At 30.6% G+C, this 13,638-nt stretch overlaps 1 protein-coding gene across 1 annotated transcript; it reads left to right on the forward strand.

The window, feature by feature from the left end:
* LOC124938243 (E3 ubiquitin-protein ligase APD2-like) lies at nt 1-5,451 on the forward strand. The gene is made up of 10 exons (XM_047478652.1): nt 1-443; nt 538-644; nt 712-837; nt 917-1,013; nt 1,596-1,670; nt 1,747-1,829; nt 2,645-2,791; nt 4,385-4,454; nt 4,523-4,844; nt 5,182-5,451. The coding sequence occupies exons 1-10, from the start codon at nt 149-151 to the stop codon at nt 5,255-5,257; spliced, it is 1,398 nt and encodes a 465-aa protein (XP_047334608.1). The 5' UTR covers nt 1-148; the 3' UTR covers nt 5,258-5,451.
* Nucleotides 5,452-13,638: the final 8,187 nt, after the last annotated feature.

Raw genomic sequence — 13,638 nt, forward strand, 5'->3', positions numbered from 1 at the left:
CTTCTTTTATCCATTCTTCAATGGATTCTTCCCTCACCAGTCACCACAATTGTTTGGATCACTTTAAAATCCAGAGCCTGAGCTACAAATTCAATATTTCCTCATCCCTTTCTACAATTTCCTCTTTCTCCGGATTTTCTCCAATGCTATGGAGGATCCGGAGCGACCCTCGTCATCGGATTTTTCTGGATTTTCTTCTACAGCTGGGAGGGACGACGGTGATTCCACAGCTGGGTTAGTCTGGCGTCATGATCGTGATGCACCGCCGCAGCCCTTCCCAGACCGGACCACCGATTTTCATCATCGTCATCATCATAATCAATATCATGATGATATGATGTATCAGACAAGGACGACTACGGAACGTGGAGATATGTCGTCGCCATCTACAAAGGACGATTCCTGGTTTTGTATCCTTGTCAGCTTCGTATTTGGTCTCTTCGGTTCGTCCTTGCTTCATTTTCCATCTCTAGTTTCATTATTTTTGTATCCTTGTTTAGCTGAAAGAATTTATGTAAATGATGATCTTGGTTTCAGCTTCAATGACTCTCATTCTGGGTGTGTATGGTTCTGTCACTTATCAAATTGGCCCAAACTCTTCATTCTTAATAAATCCTAATCACTTGTTCGTAGATTATATAAAGGTAAGCTCCATGACTTCCCTTGTTACTGATGGCACGATGTCTTGAAAGTGGTTGAGTTTGATGCCAGGTTGAGCAATTGGGTGAGGTGAATTCAGGGCCAGTACTCTATGGATTCTACGATACACCTGCTCTTGATATAGTTAAAACTTGGTCTGAGGATCATATCACGTCTCTTCCAATTAGCTCTCATAAGGCAAGTTATTTTTCATTTTTCATGTAGCAGAAATGATCTGAGCCTGTGATGATGTAAATGGTGTCTGCTTGTGTTGCAGGAATGGACATTTGTACTAAATGAGGGATCTCAAATAAATATTTCATACAGTATTAACTCAGCAAGCTCTTCCTCACTAATACTTGTAATTGCCCAAGGTATGTATATTAATCAATGATAATATATTCCTATTCTTCCCTTCGTAAATTGTTTATTTGTCGGTTAAAGATCCCTTTGGTGTGACTGCAATGGATTCTTTCTGTCAGGAGAGTGGAGAATGAGTTGTATCTATCTACATGAAGAAATTTGCTCGTACTTTTAAATATTTCATTTCCAATCAAGTTGCCTATGGAATTTGCAGTCTTAGAGCTTGTTTTATGAAGGGTTATTTGGGGTTTAGTTTAAAATGCTATAAAAAGTGTTTTGATTCATAAAAGTTATTGATGATGGGATAAGGGAGTATTTGTATTAAATCCAAAAACATCAAGGCCTAAGAATGGATCCTGCTCTTCAATCCATGTATTGGATTAATTTGGTAACTGAGTTTGGACATAATTTTTGGTCATTAACAATGGCTGGTATCCTATCTAATTAGTTCTAATATACTTGCCACTGTTGCCATCTTTGGATTAACCCTTCCATGCCTCATATTTATCTCTCTTATTACATCCATTTGGTTGTTGTATATTGATTCCAGAATCTTCTAATATTTCTAAAAGTTCTTCACTTGAAAATTACAGGGAATGAGGGCCTTGATCAATGGCTTGTGAATCCATCATATCCTGATTCTACTCTGTCTTGGAATAACATTCATGGTGAGTTTTTTTTTAAAAAAAAAACTGAAGGTTGTTTTTCTAGTGTTTTTACTGACCAATGAGTGCCACTTTACAGGAAATGGTGTGATTCAGCAGGATATTACAAAATCTTCTAACTACTATGTTGCACTAGGAAACTTGAACTCGGAGAAAGTAGAGGTGCTTCCCACATAATATATCTCATCGTTGATTTATTCATTTCTTTGAACCTTATTGTGACATTCTTCAAATGACTTGTCGTAAATGAATATTATCTACCATTGCTTATGTTAACTTACTCTAATTTTTTTCTTAATATCTTTTAAAGCATGCTTTTCAGATTCATTATTATATTATTTTGTTGTCTGGGAGAAATTGTCTCCAAGCTCTTTATACACTCTTTTCTTCTCTGATTTAATTTGAGAGACCTTCTATAACTGGGTTGCTTCAGGGTTCTTAGAAGATGCATGGAAACTATTCACTCATTACCAGTGCTTATATCACAATTGAAATTTTCTTGTTAATTAGAAGTAGAGCAACTGAATTAGATCCTCAACATGTCCACTGGGAAACGTAGGCCTTGTTTGATCATCCAAATTACTCTAGAACTTTGTTTTGTATAACATTTTAAATATTAAGTACAAATAATAGTTTAGTTATTTAACCCAATAATCCACTTTTTCATCATACAATGTTTTTTTTTCTTCCAATACACCAGTTTATTTAAGAAAAAAAACTTCATCAAATAAGCTCTAAGTCTTTATCTATTTTGTGCACCATCACATTCATGATATTTCGTTCTATTAAGGTGGAATAATTCTTGATTATACATGGAATTGTGAACTTAATATGTTGTGAAGTTTATTGCCAAAGTGTTTAGGAAACATAATATTTAAACAACAATAAGAAGTAGAGAATTGCTTATTTGTGTTGCATTGAAATAATCTTTATTTTCCCTGATATACATATATTGCTTTTACTTCTGTTATTAACAGGTGCAATTGCATATCACGGTGAAGGCTTATGTGTACAATACAACAGGGGCTTACTATGCATGTACTATCTCTCATCGCACTTGCACTATGAAACTGTTTTATACTAATCAGAATGCTGCTGTTTTGGCTACACCTGGTTCTGATGAGGTTTGTATTGCTCACTTATCATCTTCACTTAATCAAGCATTGTTGTTATTACATATGTTTTACAACTGTCCAAATCAAAAACAGGTTCTGTAACTGCTACAATTTGCGATTTTTCTGAAATGATTTATATGGAATCATGACACAAGCATATATTATTGGCACCATTTGGAAACACTTTTTATAATAATTTTTTCAATCTGTCACTGGAAAATTTTAGGTTCCAAATGTTATGGAAATAATAGTGTTTCCAATAGTGGGTTGATTTCTGTAAATTAAGCCAATGTGCCCAAATCTGTTGAGCTAAATGTAGAAAATCAATCAAAATTTGGATTATTGAGCATGTATTGTGAATGTTGTTTTATGAGATCAATTATATATGATAAGTCTTATCATATCATAATTATCTTATATTAAGAGATATTTATTCTCATCTCATAATCCTAGAGTTATATCATATCTAATATTTCAACACTCCTCAAATCCAAGTTAGTGTATTTTATGGTTGATTTGGATTTGCAACCAGGGCCGGCGAATTAGGCGACCACCTAGTTCCACCTAAACCCCTTTCAGATTTTTTTAAAATAGTTATATGATAACTATCTTATATTATGAGATATTTATTCTCATCTCATAATCCTAGGGATATATCATATCTAAAATTCCAACACTCCTCAAATCTAAGTTAGTATATTTTATGGTTAATTTGGATTTGCAACCAGGGCCGGCCCTTGGGTGAGGCGAACTAGGGAACCACCTAGGGCCACCCCCTTCCCCAGGGCCACCTAAACCCCTTTCAGAATTTAAAAAAAAATAGTTAATATGATAATTATCTTATATTATGAGATATTTATTCTCATCACATAATCCTAGGGATATATCATATCTAATATTCCAACACTCCTCAAATCCAAGTTATTATATTTTATGGTTGATTTGGATTTGCAATCAGGGCAGACCCTAGGGTGAGGCGAACTAGGTGACCACCTAGAGCTGCCCCTCTCCCCAGGACCACCTAAACGGTTTACATAGAAGGGGTGTGTGGGTAGGAGAAAAACAAAAACCAGAGAACAATATAGAAGGGTTAGATGTCAATAAGATCAAATAATCAGTTGAAGCTGATTGATATATTTTACAATCTTTGACACAATTACTGTCTCATGGGAAAATCGCCGAAGTTAAAATTGAAAATACATTTCTTTTTGTTTGGTATAAGATTGTTTTCTTATTCATCATCCAAATTATAGTCTGAGTTTTTGCTTCATTTGGTATAACAGTAAAATGTAGATTTTCCGGATCATTAATGCTGATAATAAAATATGATAATAAATAGGCCAATGTACCTAAAGCTTTGATACCATGTAAGAAGTAAAAGAAAAATTCTATTATTGAAAATGTTGTCTTACACAATAGTGATCAACTAGATACTATAATGTAGTAGTATCTTGATAAAATCCAGTCACATATAGTTATTCTCAATTATATCATAGTTATGTTAAATAGTTAATTCTCTCCCCTTTGTTCTGAGACCCAGTACGATGTTTATCAACAATCACCGCTAACTAATTCTTAAGAAATACTGTTTTATATGATCAGGCTGGTGCTGTTGATTGGTATGTTAAACTGTCATATGGACCTCGCTGGATCACATTCATTGTTGGCATTGGTAAACAACTTAATAATATTTACAACTCCATCTGTTCAAAATTTTCCTGAAAAGTTTTCAATCTATAGGTGGAATGGCATTTCTGATTATCCTTGGCCTTAGATATATGAACAAGTACAACCGTGGGCATGGAACTAATACGAATGTAGAAGGACCCTCCGATAGGGCTCCTCTGCTATCACAGAAAGCTGAGGACCTGTCTAATCATGGTTCTTCCTATGATTTTGCTTCAGACCATGATGAAGACTTTGAAGAAGGGAAGACTCTAAGAGATGGAGAATCCGAAGATAGTAATACTAAACGCCTATGTGCAATATGTTTTGATGCTCCTAGAGACTGTTTCTTCCTTCCTTGTGGTCACTCTGTATCGTGCTATACTTGTGGAAAAAGGTAATTTATGATTTTAAACCAATTCTATCAGGCTGGTGCATATTGAGCCTATTTGAAAACTACTATTTTGTCACCAATTTGTTCTCCTTGGAAAATTGTCAAAATTAAAATTGAAAGTGATTTATCTTGTGTTTGACCGAAGAACGCTATCTGAATTATACAAATTATTTTCTAATTCGTGATCCAAATTATAGTATGATTTTTTGCTTCATTTGGTATAGAGAGTTTTTTCTTTCTTCTCTTCTGGATCATGATTTTGATTATGTTTTAGATTATTGTGGTTTTTGGCATAAATTTTTCATTACAAAATATTATAACATGATGACCTGGCTTACAGGATTGCTGAGGTGGCGGGTACTTGCCCAATCTGTCGCAGGGCAATGAAGAAGGTGAGGAGAATTTATACAGCTTGATAATTGAAATAGTTTTTATGTTCATGTTTATAGAAATACAATTGATTGTCTCTAGATGCCCCTAAAATTGAAGTGTATATGTTGATTTCTGGATACATAACTAGTGTGTTACATAAATTCTGGTGTTACAGATAATCATATGTAAAAGGTGTGTTAAGTCCTTTGCATATATGTATATTTATTTTTTTCTGGTTGATTTGGTTCTTGGAGAATGTTTTGTTTGGATTAGGGCTCTTATTTGGGGAATGTTAATAAGATTGTTTTTATTTTTATTTTAGCTCGCTCTTAAAATTTTCAAGAACTCTTTTTTAAAACGTTGTTAAAGTTAGCAGCCAGTCCACGAAAGTTCGGTCTTCTAACTGTTACTATGACTTTTTTTATTTTATTTTTAAACTCTACCATGTATGTGTAACGTGTGTACGCTTTTAAAAACTCTTTACCCTGTCTTCTAACTGTTACTATGACTTTTTTTATTTTATTTTTAAATTCTACCATGTATGTGTGTACACTTTTAAAAACTCTTTATCCTGGAAAAATTAATTTTTTTTAACTTTTAAGAAATAAATATAAAATTTTAATTTTTAAAAAAAATTAAATTAAATTAAATCAGGGAAGGTTTTAAAAAGTCTATAATTAAAAAGTTAACACCTAAATTTTTTTTGTAAAATTAAGAAAAATATATTTTTAAATAACGCCATGAGAAAATAGATTTCTTCTAGGTTAGGTGTTTATTTACACACGAGAAGAAACCTTGACTCTATATCTCATTTGTATGTTATAAATAGTCTTTATTAAAATATTTTGACCATTTTAAAAAAATATTTTACGTTTATTTTAATTCGTTTATTTTTCAAAGACTAAATCTAAGAGAACTAATTATTGTTTAAAATAATACTTAAAAATGAGTTTTCACAATTAATCCCTTGAATATAATATATGATAGAAAATTTTAAAAATTACAAAAATGCTTCCAAATATTTATTATATATATAAATTGATTTATAACTATAATAAATCAACTCGTAATTTTTTTGAAATTTTATAGTCTAAAAAAGAAAAATTAAATGTTCAAACCAAGCCAAACAGGTCATTAAGAAAAACTAAAAAAAATATTTTTTTATTAAAATGTTAAAATAATTAAAATAAAAAAAACTTGATAATTCAAAATGAAACAAAACAAAATGACCTGAGCAAAGATGTTAAATTTCGAGTTACTCTTAAAATTTTACTTTCACATAAGATTAACGAGTCTAATTTTAAGTAAATTCTTATAATTTTAAATTTACGATAATAAAATTTTACGATTTTACGAGTTTATAAATAATTTCGATTTTACAATTCTATAGATTTTATGTTTTAAAAAAAGAAATATTTAAAAATTAAAAAAAAATTATATTTTATTCAAATAAATTAATTAATATAATTAAATTTTAAGTATAATTTTTTAGTAATATTATTTATTTTTTATTATTTTTTAATTAATTTTATATTTAAATATATAATTTTATTATTTTTTTAATCTGAAAAATTCATTATTTTTCTTTCCCTTTGTCCTCTCCCTCTTATAGGAGTCAGGGAGTTGAGATTCTTCTTTGACGCGGTCTTCTCGACAGGCATTAGGGAGACCAAATCTAGCCAAAGACTTGGAAAGATCGTGACAACGTGAATCTAAGGAGAGTCACAATCTTCAGGGTTGACAATGAGAATCGATAGTAAATTATCTTTTCTGTTGCTACATCTAAGGACGAATCGCCCACCCCGAATTTTATTTTATTTTTACGGCAGAAATATGATTTTTTTTTTGGAAAACGATTAAAATTATTTCATTAAAATCTCAAAAGTGGGAGGGTCAAAAATCAAATCTAGACAAACTCTAACTATGATTAAGGATGACAATCAAAAAACCCTAAAAAATCTGATTAGTAGCATTCATACATTCTACAAAATAGAGATTACAAACAGAAAAGACTACATTCAAACATAACCATCCCAGCCTGGGATTTTCGCATGTCATCTATTTTCATTGAGATGTATTCTTCCACTTCCTCTTCCTCTTCCTCTTCCTCTTCCTCTTCCTCTTCCTCTTCCTCTTCCTCTTCCTCTTCCTCTTCCTCTTCCTCTTCCTCTTCCTCTTCCTCTTCCTCTTCCTCTAACGATAAAAGGAGATTGTATTGAAGAGGATGATGGGTATTGTTGATTTTCATTTTGAATTCTCTCTTTGTACGAGCCCGTTATAATTTGATAAAAATAATTATTTCTGAAAATTTCAAGGTTTTTACCTTTGTTATCTTCAACTTGAATTTATGTATTATTGTCTTCATTATCTTCATCTCCAGCTTTAGACTCCACATCGGTTTTGGAATCTTTTTTTATCGGTTTTAGAATTCTCTGTTTCAACTTTGAAATTCTGAGTGTTTTCCTCTTGAGTTTTCTCAACAACAACTTGATGTTCATCTTCCATTTTCATCATAATCCTTTGTATTACAGAAAATTTTCTTTTCCTCTTCACCTTGATTCCCTTTACTTTCTTTCTTTTGCTGTTTTCCTTTTTCTCAGAATCATTCTTGCTTTCTTCCTCTGTATTTTCCTCATTTTTGTCTTTTTTATCACTATCCTTAACTTCCTCAATATGCTCTTCCATTTTTTATTCTTCTGTTTCATTTTCCTACTTTTTTGCTTCCTGGGCTTTCATGATTTTCTGTTCTTCCTCAATTCTTTTGCACATTTAGTACTAACATGTTGGAAAGTATTGCAGAAAGCACATCTATTTGGCCTCCATTCATATGAGATTTCCATGACTGTGGGCTTTCCATTCCTATCAACAACTGTCATGTTCTTTAGAAGTGTACTTTGAGGATGAACTTTAATGCTTATTCTAGCAAAAGTAAGGTGCTCTCCTCCCTTTGTAATTGAGTCCATATATAATGGTTTCCCCAATAGACCAGCAAAGTGACTTAGAGCTTCTGCATTATACATGTGTGCTGGGATGTTCCTAAGTTTGAACCATATTTGGGCTGTTTCATTTGGCTTGCTTAGAAGCTCATTCTTCAGACCATCTCTCCAACTTCATACAGTTGGATCCAATATAAGTATACCTAATTTTCAGAATATCATCCAAGTTTATTCCCTTTTTGAATTGTAGAAAATATAGATCATGGATGTTTGTAGAAACTTTCTCCAGTCCCTTCTGCTCCAATTGTTTCATTAGTGATTCCTTAGTGTTTGGAAAAGATACACGGTTCTTTCCTATGTAGTTCCCAACAACTACATTTTTCCCATTATTTGACGCATCTCTCATCCGCTTCAGTGGGCAATTTAAATTTAAAAGGAGAGTTGAGAATCTCAACTTTTGTTTTAAACTCACCCAAGTAGATTTGTCCTTTGTATGAATGATCTTCTGCTTTCTTTTTTGAATTCTTTTTCAATACTTCATTTACCTTCCAGTTGGAATTGCTCCTGATAGTATGGGTCTTTTATTTTTGGGACTTCATTAGCTCCCTCATTATTTTCACTGACCAATTTACTATCTTTTCGTATTCTTCCTTCTTTAGTAGGTTCCAATCTTGAAGATAATGTATATTCAATTGGACGATTGTTTGTTGTATTTTCTCTTTGTTGAGCACAATCTCTCATTTCTTTGCATGCATCAGTAGCTTTGTGATTTGATTTTTAAGTCCAAAGAGGTTTGCTTTTTCATTATACCCAACCTTCCATATTCCTTCATTTTTCTCATGTTTTCCTACTGCATTTTCTTCAGAATTTATATCAGTAATTGGTTTTTTACCTTTGATGCATTCCTACTTTTCATGGATAGTTTCTTCAGCAATCCTATCGATTTCTTTTTCAGCTATCTCCCTTAAACCTTCCATCATAAATTCTCTGACTTCCTTATTCTTATTGCTTTTTTTTTTCCCATTTTGATGAATAGCAGAACACAACAACAAAATAGAGCAATAACAGAATATGGTACACTAGAAACCATAATTATTACAGAACATGGTAAACTAGAAACCCTAACCTTTAAACTAAGTTTTGCAAATGAATAAACGACTTAGTTATTAGAGTCGATACCGTGTCGTTCGTACCGATTGTGTCGATCGTGCCGATCGTGTCGATTGTGCGCACGTTCTTGAATTGACAAGCGATATTGAGCGACTAGCAATCGCGACCACAACAAGCAAAACCGTGACCTTGATACCGTGTCGATCGTGTTGTTTTTCCGTTCGTGTTGATCGTGTTGATCGTGTCGTTCGTGTCGATCGTTAAAAATATGATATTATCTTTAATTTCTTAATTTTTTTAATATAATTCATTGTTTTTTATCTAATTATTTAAAAAATAGTAAAACTTTACTTTTATATACTTATTTTTTTTTAAATTTTCTCGTTATTATTTTAAGTACACCGTAAATTTTTTTCAAACCCAAATTTTCTTGTTTTTTTATCTAATTATTTAAAAAATAGTAAAACTTTACTTTTATATACTTTTATATAAAAAATTAAATGTTTTCTTATGTTTTGTTTGTCAAAATATTCTTTGTTATCACATTTAACGCATGGACATGCAATGTTGGTAATTCAGCCAGAACTGACAACATAGCTAAAAAAAGAATCGACTCCTTGAATATATTCTGGAAGATGTCGATCATTTTCTGTATATATCATCCATTTTTTATCAGAGATATCCATTATATCTATTAAAAAAATACAAGATATATAATGACAATCTAATACAAGATCCATATTCATTTCTTTAATCAAAATCTATATAAAAACCTAAACCTAAACCTAATCCATATCAAACCTAAACCTAAACCATATCAAAAAACCATATAAAAACCTAAACCTAATTCATATCAAAAAGCAATATCAAAACCTAAACCTAAACATATATTAATTTGGGGCTATGCTACATCAATAGAAGAGGTTTATGATCTTACCTAGAGGAAGATCCCTGGAGTGAACGAAGTCTTCGTCGCAGCAGAACGGATGGCGAAGCAACAATCCATCAACGGAATAATAAATAAATTATTTTATTTATTATTTGGATATATTTTGGCCAATTAATTTTTATCTTTCCGAAAATACCTAATAAATAATGATAATAATTTCTTTAATCTATTATTCACCTTAATTATTGAAGGAATTGTGTCCTTTAATTTAATATGCAATGACTAAACTTGGATAGGACAAATTAACAGATATAATTTAATCTGATTATTTTAGGAGTCGTAGTGCTTTGCTAGAAGTCAACTACGATTAATGGGGTTAAACCTATAACTATTATAATCGGGTCCTATGAGGTCACACACTTAGAGTTGACCGACTAGATAAACGAGAAAGATGGTTAATTATTAATACATATTAGATATTATTAATAATAAGAAATATTATTTATTTGTGAAATAAAATAATATATAATTAATACATATCAGATATTATTAATAATAAGAAATATTATTTATTTGTGAAATAAAATAATATATAATTAATGGTTAATTATGGAGTTAAGATTTTGAAATAAAATAATATATAATTAATGGTTAATTATGGAGTTAAGATTGTGAAATAAAATAATATATAATTAATACATATTAGATATTATTAATAATAAGAAATATTATTTATTTGTGAAATAAAATAATAATGGTTAATTATGAAATTTTATTTAATACAAAAGGATTCACTTATTTGCAAGAAAAGTGAAGTGAATAGAGAGAGAATTGTTCCTCTTTTAAAACGGCTTTTGCTATATTACGGTGAGAACTCCAAGAGGAAAAATCATCTTTTAATTTAGCAATTGAATTGTTTCCCCTTTGTCTTTTTCGTTCTAGAAGTCGAAAGTAAAGAGATCTAGTCGGGCTCGTGTGGACCAAGTATAGGAGCAACACGTGGGGCTCTCGATTATTCATTACTACCAGATCTGATCCGGTTCACGCATCAAAGGTATATTTCTATAAACTATATATCATGATTTTATCAATTATGCATGATCATATGATTAGATGTTTAGATTAGATCTATAAATTATTTCGCTGCGAATATCTAATTAACCCACAGTGGTATCAGAGCCCCACGTGTTGCTAAAAGGAAGTTAATTAGATGTTCGCAGCGGAATAATTTATAGATCTAATCTAAACATATGATCATGCATAATTGATAGGATCATGATATATAGTTTATAAAAATATACCTTTGATGCGTGAACCGGATCAGATCTGGTAGTAATGAATAATCGAGAGCTCCACGTGTTGCTCCTCTACTTGGTCCACACGAGCCCGACTAGATCTCTTTATTTTCGACTGCTAGGACGAAAAAGATAAAGGGGAAGCAATCCAATTGCTAGATTAAAAGATGATTTCTTTCTCTTTGAGTTCTCACCGTAATATAGCAAAAGCCGTTTTAAAAGAGGAACAATTCTCTCTCTATTCACTTCCGTTTTTTTACAAATAAGTGAATCTTTTTTTATTAAATAAAATTTCATAATTAACCATTAATTATATATTATTTTATTTCACAAATAAATAATATTTCTTATTATTAATAATATCTAATATGTATTAATTATATTTTATTTCACAATCTTAACTCCATAATTAATCATTAATTATATATTATTTTATTTCACAATCTTAACTCCATAATTAACCATTAATTATATATTATTTTATTTCACAAATAAATAATATTTCTTATTATTAATAATATCTAATATGTATTAATTATATATTATTTTATTTCACAAATAAATAATATTTCTTATTATTAATAATATCTAATATGTATTAATAATTAACCATCTTTCTCGTTTCTCGTTTATCTAGTCGGTCAACTCTAAGTGTGTGACCTCATAGGACCCGATTATAATAGTTATAGGTTTAACCCCATTAATCGTAGTTGACTTCTAGCAAAGCACTACGACTCCTAAAATAATCGGATTAAATTATATCTGTTAATTTGTCCTATCCAAGTTTAGTCATTGCACATTAAATTAAAGGACACAATTCCTTCAATTATTTGTTTGTAACACTTGGATTTTATTATTTTAAAATAATTCGCAAATAATTATTTTAGGATGCAATTGATACGACATTGTTCCCCAACATAATTTCTAATTCCCGTGCAACGAGCCCATACATGATTTTAGAAAAATATTTTCATAGGCTCGAGATTATTAAAAAAAATATATAAATTTGGGAACAAAAATGATTGCTACAATGTGATAAAATATCATTAAGATAATCGTCTTAAATATTTGAAAAAATATCATTAAGACAATCGATAAGCATGATAAACAAACCATCCATCCAAGAGTCTGTCCGGATAATATATTTTAGTTTAGTTCTATATCAGATGTCGATAAACAAACTATTTATTAACTCGAATCATAAATGCTCGCATGTAAACAAATAAAAAATTAACTAAACTAGACATTGGTTGCCTCGAGTATTCACCAAGATCTTCCAATAAACAAACCTATTGCAATATTTCACAAAATCCATGTAAGAGTAAGACTTCACGGATCCAAATAAGTTCTAGGAAACATAAAAACTCACTTAAAATCGATTTTCATATACGCTTAGACGAAAGAGAGAACTAGACAATTGATAAGTTTAAATGATCTGAGCGACGAGACAATTGAGAACTTTAAATGATTTGAGTGATGTTGAAGATGATGAGGGGTGTGGGGATTTGCACTACAATTCGACATAGGACGAGGAAGAGATCTTAGGACTCTTACTATTAGAGTTTTATCACATTTTCGACCAGTGGGCAACCTAGGTAGCCTAATACGTACGTAGATATGCTATCACGAATTTTTAGATAAAGTTAAATCTAAGGTGAAATAAAAGAATAAGTCACCTCCAATACTTAAAAAAAAACTAACTTAAGAATAAATGCAGGAGAGAATTGAAAGTTAAATATATACTATTTATATTACTAACTATCAAATTATTATTATTATTATTATTATTATTATTATTATTATTATTATTATTATTATTATTATTATTATTATTATTATTATTATTATTATTATTATTATTATTATTATTATGAGAACGTTGGGTTTCGCTTCTCCTTTGGAGTGCAACTAATTCTCGCAAGTTAAACACATAGTCCGTAAACATACTTAACCAGGCGCAGAACTTGCCTGACGTGCTCGAACCCAAAACCTCAGAAAGGCTGAAGATATTCACATCTTGTAGCCTCTATGCTAGAAAAGGGGACGTAACCATCAAACTATTACCTCAATCTAGATAAGATATTTAAACTATTGTCTTCAAATTAGGAATCTAATTTTAAATAATGTAAAATTTAATAGAAATATAAACACTTACATAGAAATTTTAATAGAAATATATTTGAACAATAAAATAT

This window comes from Impatiens glandulifera, chromosome 5, assembly GCF_907164915.1.
Source record: "Impatiens glandulifera chromosome 5, dImpGla2.1, whole genome shotgun sequence".
In the NCBI taxonomy this organism is placed as follows: domain Eukaryota; kingdom Viridiplantae; phylum Streptophyta; class Magnoliopsida; order Ericales; family Balsaminaceae; genus Impatiens; species Impatiens glandulifera.

Bases quoted from the DNA above. Each gene is read 5' to 3' on its own strand.
- LOC124938243 (XM_047478652.1), top strand. From the start codon at position 149: ATGGAGGATCCGGAGCGACCCTCGTCATCGGATTTTTCTGGATTTTCT. The intron at 1,014-1,595 runs GTATGTATATTA...TGAAAATTACAG, and splicing joins AATACTTGTAATTGCCCAAG to GGAATGAGGGCCTTGATCAA. The intron at 4,845-5,181 runs GTAATTTATGAT...CCTGGCTTACAG, and splicing joins TGCTATACTTGTGGAAAAAG to GATTGCTGAGGTGGCGGGTA.